The sequence below is a fragment of the Cervus elaphus genome, chromosome 2, assembly GCF_910594005.1.
Source record: "Cervus elaphus chromosome 2, mCerEla1.1, whole genome shotgun sequence".
NCBI lineage: Eukaryota > Metazoa > Chordata > Mammalia > Artiodactyla > Cervidae > Cervus > Cervus elaphus.
Genome location: NC_057816.1, coordinates 8,631,346 through 8,650,268, shown reverse-complemented (window position 1 = coordinate 8,650,268; position 18,923 = coordinate 8,631,346). Strand labels below are relative to the sequence as shown.

General features: G+C 63.7%; 2 protein-coding genes across 15 annotated transcripts in view; one reads left to right on the top strand and one right to left on the bottom strand.

The window, feature by feature from the left end:
• MARK2 (microtubule affinity regulating kinase 2) overlaps nucleotides 1-9,364 on the top strand; it is a 55,091-nt gene extending 45,727 nt beyond the window's left edge. For 4 of the 13 annotated variants that reach the window (XM_043870703.1, XM_043870695.1, XM_043870738.1 and 1 more), the window contains exons 12-19: nucleotides 779-911; nucleotides 1,143-1,321; nucleotides 1,624-1,721; nucleotides 2,502-2,663; nucleotides 3,290-3,547; nucleotides 4,603-4,629; nucleotides 6,569-6,613; nucleotides 7,244-9,364. In XM_043870703.1, the coding sequence (XP_043726638.1) occupies nucleotides 779-911; nucleotides 1,143-1,321; nucleotides 1,624-1,721; nucleotides 2,502-2,663; nucleotides 3,290-3,547; nucleotides 4,603-4,629; nucleotides 6,569-6,613; nucleotides 7,244-7,604 (1,263 nt within the window). In that variant the 3' untranslated portion in view covers nucleotides 7,605-9,364. The remainder of the gene's footprint in view (nucleotides 1-778; nucleotides 912-1,142; nucleotides 1,322-1,623; nucleotides 1,722-2,501; nucleotides 2,664-3,289; nucleotides 3,548-4,602; nucleotides 4,630-6,568; nucleotides 6,614-7,243) is intronic. The other 9 variants (XM_043870760.1, XM_043870753.1, XM_043870782.1 and 6 more) reach the window with 7 other exon arrangements.
• Nucleotides 9,365-9,556: 192 nt separating this feature from the next.
• RCOR2 (REST corepressor 2) lies at nucleotides 9,557-14,076 on the bottom strand. Of its 2 annotated transcripts, XM_043870798.1 has the most exons (12): nucleotides 13,940-14,076; nucleotides 13,162-13,218; nucleotides 12,802-12,882; nucleotides 12,510-12,562; nucleotides 12,261-12,422; nucleotides 12,024-12,148; nucleotides 11,861-11,930; nucleotides 11,557-11,772; nucleotides 11,163-11,240; nucleotides 10,967-11,024; nucleotides 10,598-10,827; nucleotides 9,557-10,480 (listed from the first exon to the last, which is right to left on the bottom strand). In XM_043870798.1, exons 1-12 carry the CDS (start codon nucleotides 14,064-14,066, stop codon nucleotides 10,166-10,168), a joined length of 1,572 nt encoding a protein of 523 aa, XP_043726733.1. In that variant the 5' UTR covers nucleotides 14,067-14,076; the 3' UTR covers nucleotides 9,557-10,165. The 2 variants fall into 2 exon arrangements, with proteins under 2 accessions (XP_043726733.1, XP_043726744.1); XM_043870809.1 differs by lacking the exon at nucleotides 10,598-10,827.
• Between the last annotated feature and the right edge of the window lie 4,847 nt (nucleotides 14,077-18,923).

Genomic DNA, 18,923 nt, shown 5'->3' with positions numbered 1-18,923 from the left:
GCCTGGGTCTGGGTTGCCATACGGTGAGTATATCTAGTTCACTCTGTGTTGGTTAGACAGAGTCTCAGTGCATCTGGGTCAGTTCTTTGTTGCCTCTAGACATCTGTTTCCACATGTTTTGTGTCTCTCTGTATCAGGAATTGATATAGGAATTGATACCAGGAATTGTGTCTCTCTGTATCGGGATTCCTGGGTGCTTTGTGTCTTATAGGAGCCTTGAGTCTGTGTTGCTTCTGCTTAGTGCTCTTGTCTGGGAGTGTGCATCTGGGTGCCTATACGTCCATCCCTCATGTCTGTCCATCTGGAGGCCTCGTGATTGCTGCTCTGCTTGTCTGGGTCACCATGTCTGCACCTGAACCCACGGGTCTCTGTGGGAGTCGGGTCCTGCTTACCATCTGTGTGTCCCCCTTGCACGTGTGGCCGCCCTGTCCCCCTGGTGGTGTCAGACTCCTTTTCTTGATTCTTAGCCTGCTCGGGAGGTATTGGGGGATATCTCTTGAGTCTGAATGCTCATTTTTGCATGCTCACGCGCACGCATGTGTGTATCCGTGTCCTTCTCTGAGGGCGGGGGTCTTTGTGGGGAGGTCGGTGTGTCTTTGGCTCTTTGTCAGGGTCTGTGTTGCTACTTATTTTTCTCTGTGTTTACCTATATGTACTTTGGTCTTGCAGTGGGCATGTCTCACGGGAGCCCAGGTGGATTTGTGTCCAGCAGGATTGTGGCGCGGAGGTGGGATCGTCCACAAGCAGCTCTTCATCCCTCCCTCTTGTGTTCTTGCAGCTGGAGGGCGACAGCATCACCTTGAAGCCCCGGCCTTCAGCTGATCTGACCAATAGCAGTGCCCCTTCCCCCTCCCACAAGGTACAGCGCAGCGTCTCCGCCAACCCCAAGCAGCGGCGCTTCAGCGACCAGGGTGAGTGCTTCCGAGAGTGGCAGGTGTGGGGCTCACCCCTCTCCTGATGGGTTCTGGGTGCTTCAGACCCTCTTCAGCCTTATTAGCATGTCCTTGGGCAGCTCACTGTACTTCCCTCCAACTCTGTGAAACGGGGTTTCTGGCAATGCGATAGGAAGCATGAAGCACGTGGTGGGTGCTCAGCGTGCCGCTCTCGCCCTTACTGTTCCCACCGTCCCTCTGGCCCACCAGCTGGCCCTGCCATCCCCACTTCCAATTCCTACTCTAAGAAGACTCAGAGCAACAATGCAGAAAACAAGCGGCCTGAGGAGGACCGGGAGTCAGGACGGAAGGCCAGCAGCACAGCCAAAGTGCCTGCCAGCCCCCTGCCCGGCCTGGAGAGGAAGAAGACCACCCCCACGCCCTCCACGGTGAGCCACGCCCCCTCCTCCCTCCTGGCCAGCCCCACCCCGCTTCTTGCTCTGGGGCCTGTCCTCTCGAAGCAGCTCCTTCCTTAAGCAGGCCCAGCTCCCTTTGGCTGCCTGCCTGACCTTCCCTCCTGGCCCACTTGTGCTTACTGTAGAAAACCTTGCCCCCCAGAGTCAAAGCAACATCTTTTCTCCCCTCCAACCCCCACACCCTCCCACTGCTCATGGTAGAAAGGGGAGGAGGGAGCTGGTTTTGTGACCACTTTGGTTTTCTGTGATACAGCTCTTCCCCTTCTTCCCCACAGAACAGCGTCCTCTCCACCAGCACAAACCGAAGCAGGAATTCCCCACTCCTGGAGAGGGCCAGCCTCGGCCAGGCCTCCATCCAGAATGGCAAAGACAGGTGAGAGGCCTGGGCCCTGCCTGCCGCGCCCCCCAGAGCCGCTCCCCCAGCGGTGACATCTGTCAGCAGCACCCCTCCCCTCCCGCTCCCTGGAGTCCCGTCCTGGCTCTGTCCAGTCCAGCCGTCCACACGCCAGCACCTCCCTGCTCTCCCCCCGTCTCCTCCCTGTGCTCCGTGACTGCTTCTGGCGGGGTACCCAGTGTGACTCCATGAGCATCTCGGCCGCCTTCTTGCTTCTTGACCACAGCCAGGGCATGGCACCTGTGCTGTGCTGGGCATCAGTGCCCCAGGGACCCCGGCTCAAGGCAGAACCCAGAGACGCCCACCTGAAGGGTGTGCACAATGAGGGTGACCCCCGCTGTGCCTGTGAGAGCAGAACCCCCCAGCCTTGCTGTCGGTGCTGAGTTCCTGGCTCCTTGTCTTCTGCGCTTAACGAAAACTCCCCTTGGCAGCACCCTGCTCTTTCTGGCAACAGTACATCCTTGTTCTTAGAATTCCTAGGAGACCGGTGCAGCCTGGGGGCAGTGGCCTCCTGTCGGCCTTCCCGCACTCTGGGTTTCCTTCCCCAGGCTCTGGCCCGCTTGCCCTCCTCGCCCTGCCCTCCGCTCCCCAGCCTTGCCTCCCTGGGCTCTGACTTGTGCCCCGTTGCTGCTTCTGGGCGTGACCTGCATCCTGCCGAGGCTCCCCTCTGGCCCTTCCCGCCCTGCCCTTGCTTCCTAACCAAGCCTTCTGCCCCCACCCGCCCCTAACCCAGGCCTCTCCGCTGCTTTTGTCTCCTAGCCTAACCATGCCAGGGTCCCGGGCCTCCACGGCTTCTGCTTCCGCCGCGGTCTCTGCGGCCCGGCCCCGCCAGCACCAGAAATCCATGTCGGCCTCCGTGCACCCCAACAAAGCCACTGGGCTGCCCCCCACGGACAGTAACTGTGAGGTGCCGCGGCCCAGGCAAGTGTGCTGGGGCAGCCGATGCACCGCTGCCCTCAGCCTGCCCCTCCTCCACCCCCCACAATTTCTTCCCACCTGGGGGTCCTGCTTTGTTCTTGTCATCTTAGCCACAAGAGACAGCTATCTCCTGCAGCCAGGAAGTAGAGGGAAGCAAAAGTAGCTTACCGCCCCTCTTCTCCTCCAGTTCTCCCTCTCAGAACAGACATGCACGAAGCCGCCCCAAGGCTCCAGAAGGAAGCCTTTTTGTTCTGAGCCTTCCTGGACTTCCTTAGGACCCGGGGACAGTCAGCATCACAGGGACTCGGTCCTTGAGGGTTGGTCAACATTGTCCCCTGGAGGTTCCAGTCTGCCTGGCTCCCAGGGAGCCGCTCCTCTGCAGCCTGTACTGCTCTCCACACACGTATCCTTCCCTGCCTCCCTCCCTCCCCGAAGCCATCTCCTCTCCCCCCACCTTACTGGCGTCCTCAGTGGTCACATCCCTTCCTTCTGTGTCCTCTGTGATGGCTGCCTCCCTCTGCCCTGGCTTCCCCCTCCCCTTTTCCCACCCCAAGGCACTCCAGCCGCTGGCAGGGGCCGCCTTCTTGTGCCCTGATGCATTTCCCCCACCCCCACCTCTTTTCCCACAGCACAGCCCCCCAGCGTGTCCCTGTCGCCTCCCCCTCCGCCCACAACATCAGCAGCAGTGGTGGAGCCCCAGACCGAACTAATTTCCCCCGGGGTGTGTCCAGTCGAAGCACCTTCCACGCTGGACAGCTCCGGCAGGTGCGGGACCAGCAGAATTTGCCCTACGGTGTCACCCCAGCCTCTCCCTCCGGCAACAGCCAGGGCCGGCGGGGGGCCTCGGGGAGCATCTTCAGCAAATTCACCTCCAAGTTTGTACGCAGGTGAGTAGGGGGCCTAGGGCAGCAGAGGGACTGAGGCCAGGCCCTGCACCTGCCGGGGGAGGGGATGAGAACACCTGGGGTTAGAGCTGGGGTTAGGTCCCTAGGGCGTTAGAAGCAGCCTCAGGAAGCCTGAGAAAGTGAGTCTTGTTGGCACCTGAGGCGCTCAGACCTGTCCATCCCTCTCAGGCCTCCCTAGCTTCTCATACACACCCCTTGTTCTCTGGCCCAAGCAGATGGCCGATGCCGCCTCCTCTCTGGGAGAGTGTGAACTCAGATGCTAAAATAAAAGCCCCCCTCTTCTCTCCTGGGTTCCCATGGAAACTTATATTTGGTGACGCAGCTGCAAAGTCATGAGGCCTGAGCCAGGCTGGGCCGGCAAGGAGAGTTTCTCCTGGTCTCTTGTCTCGCCCCGTTTGACCTCCTTGCTCCCCACCCAGTTGGTTTTGTCTGTCGCAGTCATATTTGTCTGCTGGGCTGGAGGCGGGGGGAGGCGGGGCGGTGTGCCAGGATGGAGGCCACGAATTCAGTAACTGCTGGGGGCCTAGGGTGGCTCGCATGCGGCCTGCTGCACTCTGACGCTTTCCGGTGTGGGAGCCAGGGTGGAGATCCTCTTCATGAGGTTTCTCACTCCTGGCCCCTGATGACCCATAGAAACAGCGTTCCTCCTTGAGGTGCATCCAGCAGTCCCGCCTCGTGGGGTGCTCCCTGTCTCCATCCCCCTGCTTCCTCAGCCATCTTAGCGTAGCTCAGGACCCAGCAAGCAGGAGGCTGGAGAGAGTGCGTTTGCCTGCCCTTCCTCCTGTCCTCTGCCCCACTCAGCTAGCGTAGCCAGGCTGGGCCCCTGTCCACCTCGGGATACAGCTGTGGGGCTGCAGGGTGGGGCGTGAGCAGATGGGGGTGTCTGGGACTCTAGTCTCGCTGAGCGGCTCTTCCGAAAGTGGGGGTGACCCTTGAACCTGTAAAGCCCACTCCCCACCTGCTTATCCACATACCGTCTTGTTGGTTTTTTTTTTTATTTCTTTTTTTATTTTGTCTTTTTTTGTTTGTTTTTTTAGAAATCTGTCTTTCAGGTTTGCCAGAAGGTAGGCGTTGAGCCCGCTGTGTGTGTGTCTGTGTCCCGTGCCCTGCCTCCATCACTAACGCCCCTCTGTGGCTCTTGCGCCCTCCTCCATCTGCTAACCATGTCCGTGTGGCACTCTCTCTGCCATCTTAAAGGGAAGGCGACGGCCTCTGACAGGGTGGCCCATGAGGCCACGTGTGCCCACTGAGGGCAGATGGCTCTGAAAACGACGGGCCCGTCCCCCAGCAAGGGGGACCTTTTCAGGGAATTCTCCCTTTAAGATTGTCTCCTCCCCCCGGTCCCCTGCCCCGGGTTTTGGTCACAAACGTGGTGGGCTCCTCTTCCGGCCGTTTCCCATGTCTGTGCATGCGCTCTGAAGAAGCTCCACCTGGGTCAGAAGTGTGTCTGGGATGGTGTCTCACTCTGGGTCTCCTGGGCCTCCTCTTCCCTGGTGCCCTGAACCGCAGGTCCTCTGGGATGGCAGGACTTCAGGGGCCCTGCAGGGACACTGGGGTGTCCAGGCTGCTGCCTGACGCCTCAGGCCCGAGGAGCCTTTGCCTCTCGAGTGGGGCACAGCACCCCCTTCTGGCAGCTCCGTGGAACAAGCCCACCCCTCCCCCACCCCAGCAGGCCTCAGGCCTCCAGCCTTTTCTGGGCGACTCGCGCCGCATCCTCTCTGGGCTGTGTTCTCCAGTTACGGCCTGTGGCTTCCCAAGAGCCAGGAGCTGGGACGTCCTACCCCTGTGCCCTGGCAGCAGAGGGAGATCCTCCCGCACTCAGGCGGCTGCCTTCCTGGGCCCACTCCTGGCTCTGTCGCCCCCAGCCCTGCCTTTGTCCTGTCTGGAGGCCTGGGTGGGCCGCATACCAAGCTGAGGAGCAGGTTGGAGCCCTGGTTCCTCTAGGCCGCCCAGGCCCTGCCCTGGGGCGGGGACACCTGACAGGCAGCCGGTGCCCGGCTGACAGACGGCTGAGACAGGGTCTCCAGGCTTTCCCCTTCCGCCCACCACTCCCCAGCTCTTCGGTGCATGGCTGGCTGTTGACTCATGGGGCCCCGGTGGGGGCCTGCTCTGCAGGGTGCCTCCACCCACGGGCAGGAGCCAGGTGGGGCCCGAGAGAGCAGCCAGGCTCCTTCCCCTGCTCAGCGCAGGCGCCTGCTCGCAGCGCGCTGGTTTGCGTTCGTGTGTCTGTCGTCTCTTTGTGTTCCTTTTACATGTGCTGCTGCTGCTCTTTCTCTCCTCCGTCCTTGCTCTCCTCTGCACCCCCAGTTCCCCGGCTCCAGGCACCCATCTTCCAGCCAGGAGCTGGAGAAGCCGCTCAGCGGGGCCAGACCTCTTCCCCACCCACCCTCCCAAGGTGTCTGCCCTGCCCTGCCCTGCCCTCCGTCTCCCTTCTGTATCAGCAGATGGCCTGGCAGGCAGGGGAGTTATAAAAGAAAGAGGGAGGCAAGCCTGTCTCCAGCAGGCCTCAGGGCCCTTCTCCCCCATCATCCAGCCCCAGGCACTGAGCCCCAGGCACACTCCCAGCAGGTCTTAGCCCTTTGAGCCTCCGGAGAGAGGCCTCTATTTATCCCCTCGCCCCTTCCCTCTAAGAGGACCACAGTTCTGAGACCCAGCCCTGGGGCCCGAGAGCAGGAACCCCCCTTCCCAGAGCCCTGGCTGTGGGCTGTGTGCTCCATGAGCGCACGCACGTCCACACCCTCCTCGCTGGCACGGATCTCCTTGTGGGGTGGGGCAGCCCCCCCACCGTGCTGGGCTCTCTGTTGGAGAGGGACAGTCTCCCTGTTGGAGAGGGACAGTCACGCGGCCAGCGTGAGGGGCTGCGGGCCACCGAGCCTCATGGCCTGCCAGTGATGGGCAAGTGGCCTTCTGGGCTTGGGTCCCGCCCACCCACCGGTGGCACCTCCCCGGACCCACCCTCACAGAGGTCCCAGCACTAAACTCTCCCTCGCTCTGTTTTTTGAGGAACCTGAATGAACCTGAAAGCAAAGACCGAGTGGAGACGCTCAGGTGAGAGGGCTGGAGCCGGCGCCGGCCCTGCGCGGGCCACCGGGCTCGTCACGAGCCTCCTGCTCCTCTCTTCCTTCTGCCACACGGCTCTCCTCCCGTGCTTCTGCCCTGTCCCCACCCTCGTGGGGCCTCCCTCTCCTCAGAGCACCCCTCACCGCCACCGCAGCAGGTGTGGGCCCTTCTCCTGAGATTCAGTAGATTCTGGAAGCAGGAGCCCCAGGCCGGGTGGTTGGGGCTAGACTCCCACCCACGGACAAGCTCAGCTCTCGTGAAGCAGCCACTTCTCTCTGTCCAGTCTGTGAACTGCTCGGGGCTACTGTGCGGTGCTCCCTATTCTTCCCCGGCCCTCTCCTGTTCGAAGGAAAGCATGGAGCTGTCACCTCATCACCCCTGGCCAGGGGCTGGCTGCTTCTCCCCGCTCTGCCCTGAGAGACGGGGGTGCAGGACTGCCCACCCTCCTCGCCCCGCTCTGCTCCCCGGGCCAGCTCTAACGCTCCCTCTTCCAGCACCGCTGCCTCTGGGGCACCCTCCCGCCGTCCTCTCTGGTCTCAGGGTCCGTCTGCCGGGGGGCGCTCCCGTGGGTGGGACACCGCAGCGCCCGCCTGACGCCCGCCTCTGCCCTCTCCGCAGACCGCACGTGGTGGGCAGCGGCAGCAACGACAAGGAGAAGGACGAGTTCCGGGAGGCCAAGCCCCGCTCGCTGCGCTTCACGTGGAGCATGAAGACCACGAGCTCCATGGAGCCCAACGAGATGATGCGGGAGATCCGCAAGGTGCTGGACGCCAACAGCTGCCAGAGCGAGCTGCACGAGAAGTACATGCTGCTCTGCATGCACGGCACGCCCGGCCACGAGGACTTCGTGCAGTGGGAGATGGAGGTGTGCAAGCTGCCGCGGCTGTCTCTCAACGGGGTGCGCTTTAAGCGGATATCGGGCACCTCCATGGCCTTCAAAAACATTGCCTCCAAAATAGCCAACGAGCTTAAGCTTTAATAGGCTGCCAGGAGTGGGGGGCGTGGAGGCGGCCAGCTGGACTTAGCTGCTGGGGCCGGCGCTCCGCCCGCCCGGGTCGGACTGCAGAGATGGATCGGTGTGTCTCCCCTGCTGGCACTTCCCTCCCCACCCTTCTCAGTTTTTTCTTCCATGTTTGTGGGGATGGGAGATGGTTCTCTCCCCCTCCCCACGGTTACCCCTGCCCAGATAGCCCCCCTTCCCCCTCTCTCCCACAGGAGGCAAAGGAAGGGGGGGAGGGGTGGGGGGGCAGGGCTCCCCCTCGGTACTGCGGTTGCACAGAGTATTTCGCCTAAACCAAGAAATTTTTTATTACCAAAAAGAAAAAAGAAAAAAAAAATTTTCCCAGCGGCCACCTTTCCTCCCTGCCCCATTGGGACAGTCGAGACTGGATCTGTGGGGTTTCCCGGGAGGGTGGCTCAGGGCTGGAACACTCTCAGGCAAGAGTGGTGGAGTTCCCTGTCAGGCCCTCCGCCAGGCCCACTTTGGGCTTCTCCCCTCTCCTCTCCTCCTTCCCCTCCAAGCAAACCACCAGAGGTGGCCTTCCCCTGACCTCAGGCCCCTGGGCTGGAGGCCTGGGCGGCTGGGGGCTGGGGCGGGGGTGCTGGCGGCAGCCTGGGGCTGGCAGGCTAGGCGCGGGGCTCGGCCTCCCTCCACACTGTATCCTCTGCCCCTCCTTCCCCAGAGGCTGGGCATTTCCTTCCACAAGCTGCTGTGGGGACTTTCGTTCCCCTCCTCAAAAAGTCTGTGCCATCTTCTCACCCCCTCCTGGGTAGAAGGCGGGGCTGACCCCAGGGCTGGGAGAGGGGAGGGAACCGCAGGGCAGATGGGCTCCCCGGCCCCCCGGGGGCCGCCCAGGCTGCTAGTCTCTGGAATAGGGACGATGGCATCCTCCTTTCTGGGAGAGCCTTTGTCTGAAAGCACAGCCCCCTCGCCAGTCCTCTCCCCGCTGCTCCTCTTCATTGGCATTAATCTGGGCACCAGCTAGTTCCATAGCAGTGACTTCCCTCACCACTCATCTCTCGGCCTTGCCTTCTCTTCCTCACACTGTCGCCCCTCCTCTCAGGAGACACTGCCCGGGGCCTCCAGGGCCGCCTGGCCGAGGCTGCGGAGGGCAGCGGGGCCCGGAGCCTCTGCCCTCCACGGGGCTGGGGGGCAGATAGGCCAAGGGCCTCCCAGCTCGCCGACCTCCGCAGCCAGTGTGGGAGTGGCTGGTTATGGGCGCTTGGCTGGTGGCAGCCGCTGCATCCCTTAATTTATTTCTCTGCTGTTTCTGTTCTTGAGAAATTGGGGGAGGGGGTCCTAAACAGAGGCTGCCTCTACCCTCACCTGAGTTGTACATTTTTTTGTGATGGGTTTTATTTTTTATTTTATTATTTTATTTTTTTTTTTTTTTGATTTATGATGACTCCACCCCTACTCATCACCCCACTCCCAGGCCTGGCTCCATGGCAAGTCGAGCCCTTGGGTCCCAGGAAGGGGCCTTGCCAACCTCAGCCCTCCCGCCCCAAGCCCTGACTGTGGGCTCCGGCTCCTACCAAGGGCTCCCTCTCCCTCCCCCCTTCCTGCCCTATGGAACAGCCCGGGTGCTCCCAGGGGCCCGGAGGGCAAGGCTTGGCTCCCAAAGGGGGTGGTGGCCGGGGGGCTCCCAGGCAAGGTGGCCCCTCCCCACCCAGCCCCCCTCCTGCACTTAGTCTCTCCTCTGGATCAAACACGTAATAAAGAGAATGTTTGGAATCTGAGCTGCCGCCTCCTGTTTCTTATCCCAGCTGGGCAGGGACCCAGGCCCCATGGGCAAGATACGGCCCAACCCACCTGCCTTGCTGGGGAGAACGGATTTCTGTCTGGGGCCTGGGGAAAGGACAGTGCTGGGTGGACCCATGGCCCCAAAAGAGACACTCAGCCTGGGACCCTTAAACCAAAAGAAGATTCAGTGAGCTTGAAGGTTTTATTTTTAAAAAAACATTGAAAAATAAACCCATGTCTGCATATGTTCCCAACCCTCCTTTCTCTAGGTTCGTGGGCAAGGGGGGCACCCTCAGAGCTCCTCAGCACTCCCCACCCGGCCCCTGAAGACAGGAGAGCTACCTCTCTGGCCCCAGGGGACCTCTCTGCCCACCTCCCCCTCCAGCGCCCTCCCCACCTCACCCAGACTTATTGCTACAAGAAGGGAAAGAGGAAGAACAGCCAACACCTTAAACTGTCCTCACCCCCAGCCCCCACACTATGGTCACTACCCCCTACACACGAAGGGCAGGACCAAAGGCCAAGCCCTGGCAGCCTAGGAGGCAGCCATTCCAGTCCCAGCCAGGAAAAGAAAGTACCCTCAGGCCAGCTCACAAAGCCCCAGACCCTGGCCGGGCTTGGCCACCAGAAACAATGTGCAGAACCCACAGGGCCAGCTGTGCCCATCGCAGCAGCTCCAGGTCCTCAAAAGACCTGGCGCGAGCTCTAGTCCCTTCTGTCCTTGGTGAAGCCGGAGGTCCCCAAGGATGCCCTGCCGAGGGGTTCTGGAGCCTCTGGTTGGTGGAGAGCCTCAGGGCTCAGAGCGAGGGTGCTGGAGGCTCCAGAGGGGCTCCAATCAGGGTGGGTGGGGGCTGAGGGCCAGGGCGGGCACTGTGGCGGGAGGCAGCCAGGGCAGGGCGGATGAGAGGTGGCGGCGGCTGGTTGGGGGCCAGCCGGGGCTGAAGGAAACGGCCCTGCTGGAGTGGGGGTGGCTGGCGAAGCAGGGTGGGGGCCGTGGGCAAGGGTGGCCTCAGCAGTGGGGGCGGCTGGGACAGCGAGGCGGGGGGTGGAGGAGGGGGCGGCGCAGGGGGCCCCGATCGGGGTCCCGACGTGGAGACGGATGTAATCTGGACCTGAGGGGAGACAGAAGGGTGAGAAACCAGGTTCGCGCAGGCCCTCAGCCCAGCCTTTAAGGACGGAGGTGGTTCCTCTCCTCTCTCCTCTGCAGCATTTCTCTCTCCCCTTCTCACCTCATCATCTTCCTCTAGGGCTGGGGCTGGCAAGGGAGCCCCTCTCCTAGCCTCCTCCATGGGGACCGGGGCTCCAGGGGCCCCATCCTGCTCGGCCTCCCACTCCTGCAGCACCTCCTCCAGATTGAAGCGGCGCCGGTAGCTCACAAAGAAGGTCTTCACCTGGGTCAGAGTCTTGTTCCCAATCACCTCTGCAATAGCCCCAAAGTCTTTGCCATACCTACGGATGGCTGGAAGGGTCAAAAGGGCAGCAGAGTGTGAATACCGCCTTAGATCTAGTTACTTCCCTGATCCTTCCCCTCTGCCCCAGCTCCCTGGGGGGAAGGAGACACTCCTGGGGCCCTCTGTTCTCCCCAGAGCCTCACCCACCTTGTACAGCCAAGAGCTGCTCATCCGTGGTCCAGCGGGAGTTGAACTTGGTATTGGCCTGCAAAGCAAGGCATGGATCCTTGAGGCTCAAAAATAGGGGAACAGAGGGCCTGCTCTCCAAACCAAACTCCCCTTTCCTGCTCTGCCGCCAGCCAGAGTCCAGCTCCTCCCCCTGAACTTGGAAGAGCAGCCTCACCTCAGGGGGGCGGAGTGGATCAATGCCGCCCTCCAGGGCTTGGCGGAGGCTGCTATTGGTCTGCTTCATGCTTTGCACCTGGGAAGGTAAGTCAAGGGAGGGCCATCAAACTCCACGCCAGGAGGCCATCAGTAGCAACCCTCACCCAGCCATCTACCTCATCTCATCGCTCACAACCATCCAGTAGGGGAGACACTGGGGTTCGCCCCTTTTCAAAGACCAGCGTTATTTTTTTTAATGACCAAAAAAGAACATCAAGTTACCCAGAAGCCCAGAGAATGGGGAAGATGCAGGCTTGGCAACCACACAACCTCCCTAACAGCTCAGCTGCCCCCAGTCAAGAGCTCCCAGCTGCTGACTGTCCCCTCTCACAGCTCCTTTCCCTGGGCCCTACCTGGCGCTTGAGGGAGATGAGCTGGGAGTCAAGACCTCGAAGCGTGAGGTTGGCAAGGTCCGGGCTCCCCGACACTGCGGTGAGGCCCTCGGGGCTCAGGTACATGCCTTTGGGCGGGCGCCTCCGAGTTCTCAGCGGATGATGGCGGTACTGGGAGCCCTGGGCCTCCTTCTTTCCTGGGCCCGGGCGGGCATTCAGGGGCCGAGAGGGCAGAGGCTGCCAGGGAAAGGAGAGGAGGTGGGCAGTGCAGAGCCCAAGGAGAAGGTGGGCCAGCGGGCGGGCCAGCAGAGCTCTGCCCCCTCACCTCTCTCTTGGGGTCTCCAGCGTCCGGCTCCCCCTCACTCACGGCTCCTCGTCCCTCTTCAAGCTCATCGCTGCTTACACGGGGGCCAAGGAGCGGGTGAGGCAGGGGCTAGGGCCTGCAGGACCGCCACTTACCCCCACCCACAGCTTCCCCAGGCCCCCACCTGTCTTCCTTGTCCTTTCGGCCCCCAAGCCGCCGAGCCTGTCTGTCCATCACACTGGTCCGGCTGCGGGTCTTCTTCCAAGAGTAGTAATACTTCACCAGGCTGGGAATCAGCTTGTCAGGCAGCTGGGGGCAGGGGGCAACGCCAAAGGCTGGAGCCCACTTAAGACTCCAGGCCCCGGGAAGGCTTATCAGAAAGAAGCGGCCAAGGAACGCCGACAGGGGTGGAGGGCTTTACCATCTGCTGGATCCGCTGAAAGCACTTGCCATGGAAGCCAAAGGCCTGTTCAAACAGCACTTTGTCCTCTACCGTCCACTCATCCGGGAATGGGGTGAAGTTGGCCAGGTCAGCCAGCGACTTCTCTACGTCGTGTTTATGCCACAGGAGCATGCCCAGTGCCTGGCCCAGGAGAGAGAAGGACTCAGGCTCAGCTGCCCCCAGCACCGTGCTGTCTCCTCCCCGAATCCCTGCGGGGCCGAGGCTCACCTGCTCGATGTTGTAACCGTGCTTCTCCTTGGCCATCGCAATGTACTTGTCAACTGCAGGGGCAGGAGGAGCCAGCTCTTGGAGGAGGGGTTACAACTCCTAACCCAGGCCTGTCCAGACAGGGGTATGCCCCCAGGGACTAGGCCCCTGACCCTGAGCCCCAGGGCAGGGGTTGAACCCACATGTCTCGGCCTCTAGCCCACTTCTGAGAAGAGCCGGCCGGCAGCTGACAGGAGAACCAGGCCCCCAGCTCCCAAGGGTAGACATGAACCCAGGGTCCCACCCCACTCACGCTTGGCATCTGACACACAGTGGTTGGGGGACCACACCAACATCCCCTTCAGCTCCTTGTTACTGTAGCGTGCGGGGCTCTCTGAAAGGCAAAGGACACCATCACCCAGCTGGCCCTGGCCTGGACCCATGGCCAGAGGGCGGCAGAGTGAGACCTGTAGGTGAGGCCCGAGGGGAAGGAGGAGTAGAGAACCAGACAGGAAGGCCGAGCAGGAAAACTAACCATGCCACAGGGCCGGCCACCCACCCCTGCCTGCCCCACCAGTGGGCGCCAGTCAAGGGCTCCCCCAGGTGGGGCTCAGGGGCTCAGGGCCAAGCCACGGGCCCTCAAGTCCCCTCCCTTCACAGTCCTGCCACTCACCAGGCTTGCACTCCGGAATTACGGCCTGGTAATTGGTTCCAACGCGGATCATGCTGTCTGTGGAGCCAGGGGGAGGCAGTCAGGACTCCAGGGAGGGAGGGCGGGAGGATGTGGCGGGGGAGGTGGCTGGCCTGGAGTTCTCCTTCCTGACCACCCAGGGCCCCCACCTTTCAGGAGGCTCACTTTTCCCTGACCATCTCCTCAGTTACCCTCAGTTACAGAAGCAACTGGAAAAGGGAGAGACTTGCCCAGCCATAGCCCTGGGCGGGGGGGGGGGGCTGGGGGGGGAGAATAGGGGCCAGTTTTAAAGCCCAGGCCCAGCAGAGCCCTTTGTTCTGACTTGGTGGGGGGGAGAGGGGGGTTGGAGGGCTGCCCCTAGACCTGGACCACAGCCCTGCAGGGAATCCAAGGCTCCTCCCCACCACATGAGCCTCACGGCTTGGTGTGGAGGTGTCTTTCCAGCTCCTGCCCCGGCCAGACCTCAGTCCCCTGCAAGGTGGTAAGGTATGAGGAGCCTAAGCTGTGAAAGGGAGGGACGCCTGAGTACCTCGGGGACGGAGGGCAGGGAGGGGGCAGGCAGGACCGCCTCCCCGGCAGCTAGGGGCCCAGCCTCCAGATTCCCCGTGCCGGCTTGGGGGCAGCAAGGCAGAGGCTCCGATTCAGGGAGGGCAGGAACCATGCCTAATAGTACCCCTGGGGTCGGCAACTCTCCCCCGCGCCGCGGCGCCCCCCCCCCCACCCGGCCGGTGCGCCTTTAACCCCAGGCTGCCGGGCTCACCGTGCGAGTGCTCCTCCTCGCTGCTGTCATCCTCCGAGTGCGGCTGTCCGCCGTTGGGCGCCGTCTTGGCCCGGCTGCGGGACAGGATCCCGGAGCCCGCGCTCGGTTTCTCCATCACCGAGGGCATCACCCCCGCCCAGCTGCCCCGGGGGGCGCGGGAGCCTTCGCAGAGCCGCGGTGGTTGCCGCGCTCGCCCGGAGTGCCGTGCCCGGCCCGGCCTGGAGGGGTCGCCACTGAGGCTAGGAGAGGCAGGAGGTCAAGCGTGGCTAGGGTCCGGCGGGGCAGAAGCCCAGCGGGCAGCCCGGCACTCTCCGCGACCCCCAGAGGTGAGGGGAGCCAGAAAAGTTTGTGTAGAAGTGGGGTACGCGGGGGAAGAGCCGCAAGGTCCGGTGCGGCTGCGGCGCGCTCGCTCTGTACGCCCCCACGAAATTGGGGGCTCCCCGGAGAAGTCGGGGCAACCTGCCCTCGGGGCGCCCTGGAGCCCCAATTGCCCGCCTGCCCACGCAGTTCAGCGAGCGGGCGCTGCGGCGCAACTGCCGCCCGCCCCCGCCCCTCCCCGCGAGCTCCGCGTCTCTCGGCTGCACCAGGATGCCCCACTCCCCGGGCGGGGACCCCTGTCCGGACCAGACCCCCGCCTGCGACGGCAGCCGCCGGCGGCGGCGGCGGCGGGACGGCGCGCACGGCGCGCGGCGCTGGGGCAGAGTTGCCGGGAGGCGGGGGAGCGCAGCCGCGGGCGCCGCCTCGCACCCTCGCCGGCGCGCTCGCTCGCTCGCTCTCCCGGCGCGCTCGGGCTGCTCGCTCGCTCGCCCGCCCGCCCGCTCTCCGCCGCCGCTCGCTCCTCGCGCACACAATGAAGCTGCTGGCAGGGAAGTAGTGCCGGCTGCGGCCTCAGCACCCCTCCCCCAGCCGATGCCTCCGCCAGCTGAACATCTGGCCCTGGGGTGGGAGGCAGGGCCCGGGGGGCGGGGCCTGGGGGCCGGGGCTAGACCTCCGGGGGGTGGGGTCAGGACCCGGGTGGCGCGCGCTTCCCTCTGCCGGCCCCCGGGGCTCGCAGACTTGCCCCCCTGGGGGAGACCCTCTGCCCCCCCACCCCACCCCCAGGAGTAGCCAGGGGTCAGCCCCACCCACGCGCACACCAGCCCCACACAGCAGCGGGCTCGGGTTACCGCCGCCTGCCCTGGGGGCCCTGAGGCCGCCTGCCCGCCCGCCCGCCCGCCCGGGTGGAGCCCAGCTTTTCCTTCCATTTCCCTTCCTGCCAAGGAACTCCCCGCCCCCCCTTCCGCAGGGGGGACCCCCCCCCCACACACACACACTTCATGCGCCCTTGGGGGCCAGAGCGGATGGGAGGCCGGACAGGCTAGGATTGAATTCCTCCAGGAGCTACCGGGCCAAGGAGCCTGGCTTCTGGTGTGCATCTGTGGGTCCCCAGGGGTCACCTCAATTCCCTTTAACGGCTGCAATGCGCACCCCAAAACAGTGGCCCATGGGGTTGCGGGATGGGGCGTGGGAAGTGCAGGGGAAGACCTGGACTGCAGATTGGAGGGAAGCTGGGGGTCTGTCCTCCCTGACCCACCCCCACCCCCGCCCCGAGTTCACTGTCACCCCAGCTGGGAGCAGCAGCCCCCTCCCCCAGGACGAGCACGGGCAGAGTGACAGACCGGGAAGCGGGTAGCGCGGCACAGACGGAGAGGGGGGAGGGGGTGGGCAGAGACTTTCAAAGCCAGACCCAGCCACCCTGCCAGGCACACAAAGAGCCAGCACACACACCGGCGGCGGCGGCTCGGAGCCTGCGAGCCGCGCCGGTGCCCGTCCCCGCCGCCCCAGGCACGTGCTGCGGCGCACACAGGCCGAGGCCCCCTCCCGCCCGTGGCCCCTCCCACCCGAACCCCGGACTCCCAGACGCACCTCCGCCCGGGCACACCCCGCTGTGCCCAGGCTGAGCCGAGCCGGCGCTCGCACCCTCCTCTCCCTTCCCTTCCCTTCCTCGGCCACTCTGTAATCAGATTCCTAAATTTAGAAGCAACCCCGGGCCCAGCCAGGGGTCCCCGCCCCCACACGCTGCCTGCGGCCAGCCGGCCGGGGTCCTGCGGTCGGGCCACGACCCGGCCGGGGCCTCCAGGTCCCGGGGGCTCCTGAGGGCGGCCGGGCAGAGTCAGGCCCGACCCCACCCGGCTGCGGTGCTGTCGGGCCACAACTGGGGCCACCCAGCCGGCGGCCACGTTGCCCGCCACACCTCCGGCCAGAGCGCTGGGGCCTTTTTCCTCCTCTTAAATCATGGGTTGGGCACCAAGCCCCAGGGTGGGGAGGTCTGGATAGAGGAGAACGAATAGGCCAAGGGCAGGTCTGAGCTGTGAGGTCGGCTACAAATGAAAAGAACCTCCTCAGCCTAAGCCCTCCTGAGTGGCAGGGTGCCACCCCACCCCCAGCACCTCCAATCTTTAGGGAGCCTCTCATCTCTGTCCCCTCCCGCCTGGCAGGCAGCCAGGGCTGCTCACAGCTCTCTCCTATGATGGAGTCTTCCATTTTGCCCACAGCAGCCCCCCCATTAGGCAGGGCCTGGGCTGGGTCCCCCAATTCCCCCTGGCCTCTTTTCCATACTCCTACTCAAGGTCCAGGGCCCAGCATCTCACCTCACCCCCAGACCTCAGCATCATGCTCATTCTGGCCTCCCTCCTCCCAGTCTGCCCCAGGTACCCCCAGCCACCAGCATCCTGCCATCCTTTGCACCCTGCCCCCCATAAAGAGGTAGCTGTGTTCTCACTTCTCCCTGGAGCCTGGAGCTCAGGGCCAGAGAAGATTCTACACTGGAGGTGGGGGCAGGGAGAGAAGGTTTATGCCTTGGAGTTGAAGAGGAGCGGGGGAGTCCACAGACCCTGGTGTGTGATGAGGCTTCTGCCTAGGAGGTGGGACACCACATGGGAAGGGTATCCTAGGAATTTGGGGATGACTGTGGGGGCCACCATGTCCAGAGAAGAGATACATTCCTAGTGAGCAAACCTCCCCAGGGGGAATCCTTGCAGGGTTAGGAGGGGGAGGGGCAAGGCCCCACCCTCCCACCTGCTGCAGGCGCCCCCCACCCCTCCCCAGCTGGCCCCCTCTTTTGTGCAAAGCCACACAAAGGACAAGGGGCCCGGGCGGCCTGGCCATCTGCTCCCAGCAGCCAGAAGGCTCTTAAAGAGACAGCACCCCCTCCCTGCCCTGGGGCTGTAGGGTGCAGTAGAGCGGGCGCTCCAACCCAACCTGGTCTCAGCGGTACCCCACATGCCGCCCACTTTTCCCTGGCTCCCCCAGCCCCAGGTGAGGAATCCTCCTCTCCCAGAGCACCGAGGTGCCACGTGGCCTGGAACACAGGGGTGTGGGAGGGGGAGCAAGGAGGCAGCCAGGGACCAGCCCCTCCTCTCCTGCCTTAGGCAGAGGGGCCGGGGGAGCTCAGCACGGGGGTCCCTCGGCTCCCTGAGGCCACCTTGGAGCTTTGTGAGGGCCGCCGGTCTCCTGGAGCGCCCTCCCGCCGGGGAGCTCCCCTTGCCCTTCCTCAGGGAGGATGCGGGTGCTTGCTTTTTGAGGCCTGCAGGCTGCTGGGCAGGAGCCCAGTGATCTGATCCGGGCACATTTATTTCCTGCGTTTTCCAGTTGAGGAAACTGAGGCTTGCCAGAGCCCCCACAGGGGCCCCCACGAAACTAAAGCCGCAGGCTGTGTCCGCAGGCAGCCTCCCACTGCCCGCCCAGGCCAGATAAGGCTCCTCACCCATGAGATCTCCAGAGAAGCCGGAGCCTTTGCCACACTGCTAGGGATACAAGTTTACAATATTTGTGTGATTGTTTATTTCTCCACTGTCTCCCTGCTGAGCCACTGGCGGGGATTAGGTCCCCTGTGTTCGTTGCTGTGTTCTCGGCGCCTGGTATATAGTAGGCACTCAATATTTGCTGAATAAGTGCCAGAAGCTCCCAAATCCTTCCTCTTCACTTTCCTCTGTCCTCTGCGTGTTAGGCATCTCACCCCCTCCCTCCTCCTCGAGTTGAGGCAGAGGGGACAAAGGTCGAAGCGGGGATGCTGGGAGAGAAAAGGAGGGTGACCTTGAACAAGCCATCAGCCTCCCCTCTCCCTCCTCCCAAAGGCGGGGGCGGCTCCAGCCAATCCTGAACCCGTAGCCCTGCCAGACAGACTGGGACTGTCCTGAGCTCTGGCCAGGCCAGCCTGGCCGCTGCGGCGTGGTGCCTGGGACCCTGGCCAGGCCCTCGGTGGCCACAGCCAAGGGGCTCAGCTTGGGGAGGGTGGCAGGCGGGCGGGCCCTTGGGTGGGGGAGGGAGGGTGGCAAGATCTCAGGAAAAACCTGGCTGAGCGGCTGGGAGAGTGGAGGCCGGGGGAGATGAAGCTGGGGAAATGGAGAAGGTGGGCTATAGCGCTAAAGGAGCGTGGGAGGGCCAGGGGGCCTCCCTTCGGGGCCCCCATCCCCTCAACCTGCCCAGACAGGACCTTGGTTCCTCCCTCCCTCCCAGGGACCCCCCCCCCCCGCCCGCCCCCCCAGGCCCACTGGCAGGATGTGTGGCCCAGGTACCGCCCTCCTCCTCTCTGGGTCCTGGTAGTAACCCCCTGAACAGGCCCACACTCCCTCCCGGGGTTGTGAAGAGACTGCGAGGTGACAGGTGACGACCCGGTGCTTGGCATCACCTCGGGCACTGTGGCCACGTGAGGAGGGCAGGGAAAGGAGACCAGGCCCGCGCACCTGTGAGCGGCTCACTGAAGCAGGAGCAGGTCCGGAGGTCAGCAAGCAGAGACCCCAGGCTTCCTGACACCCACGCCAAGGAAATCTGACTCCCTCCGAGCAGAGCAGGAACGAGGGTGGAAGGTCAAAGAGACCTGAGCAGAGAGACCAGGCGACGGGGCCTCCCTGGACCCACGAGGGGGCAGCTTCCAGACCTGGGAGCCAACTCTGTTCCTCTGGAAGCCAGGAAAGGAACCTCCTCCCCTCGCCCTCACCTGGGC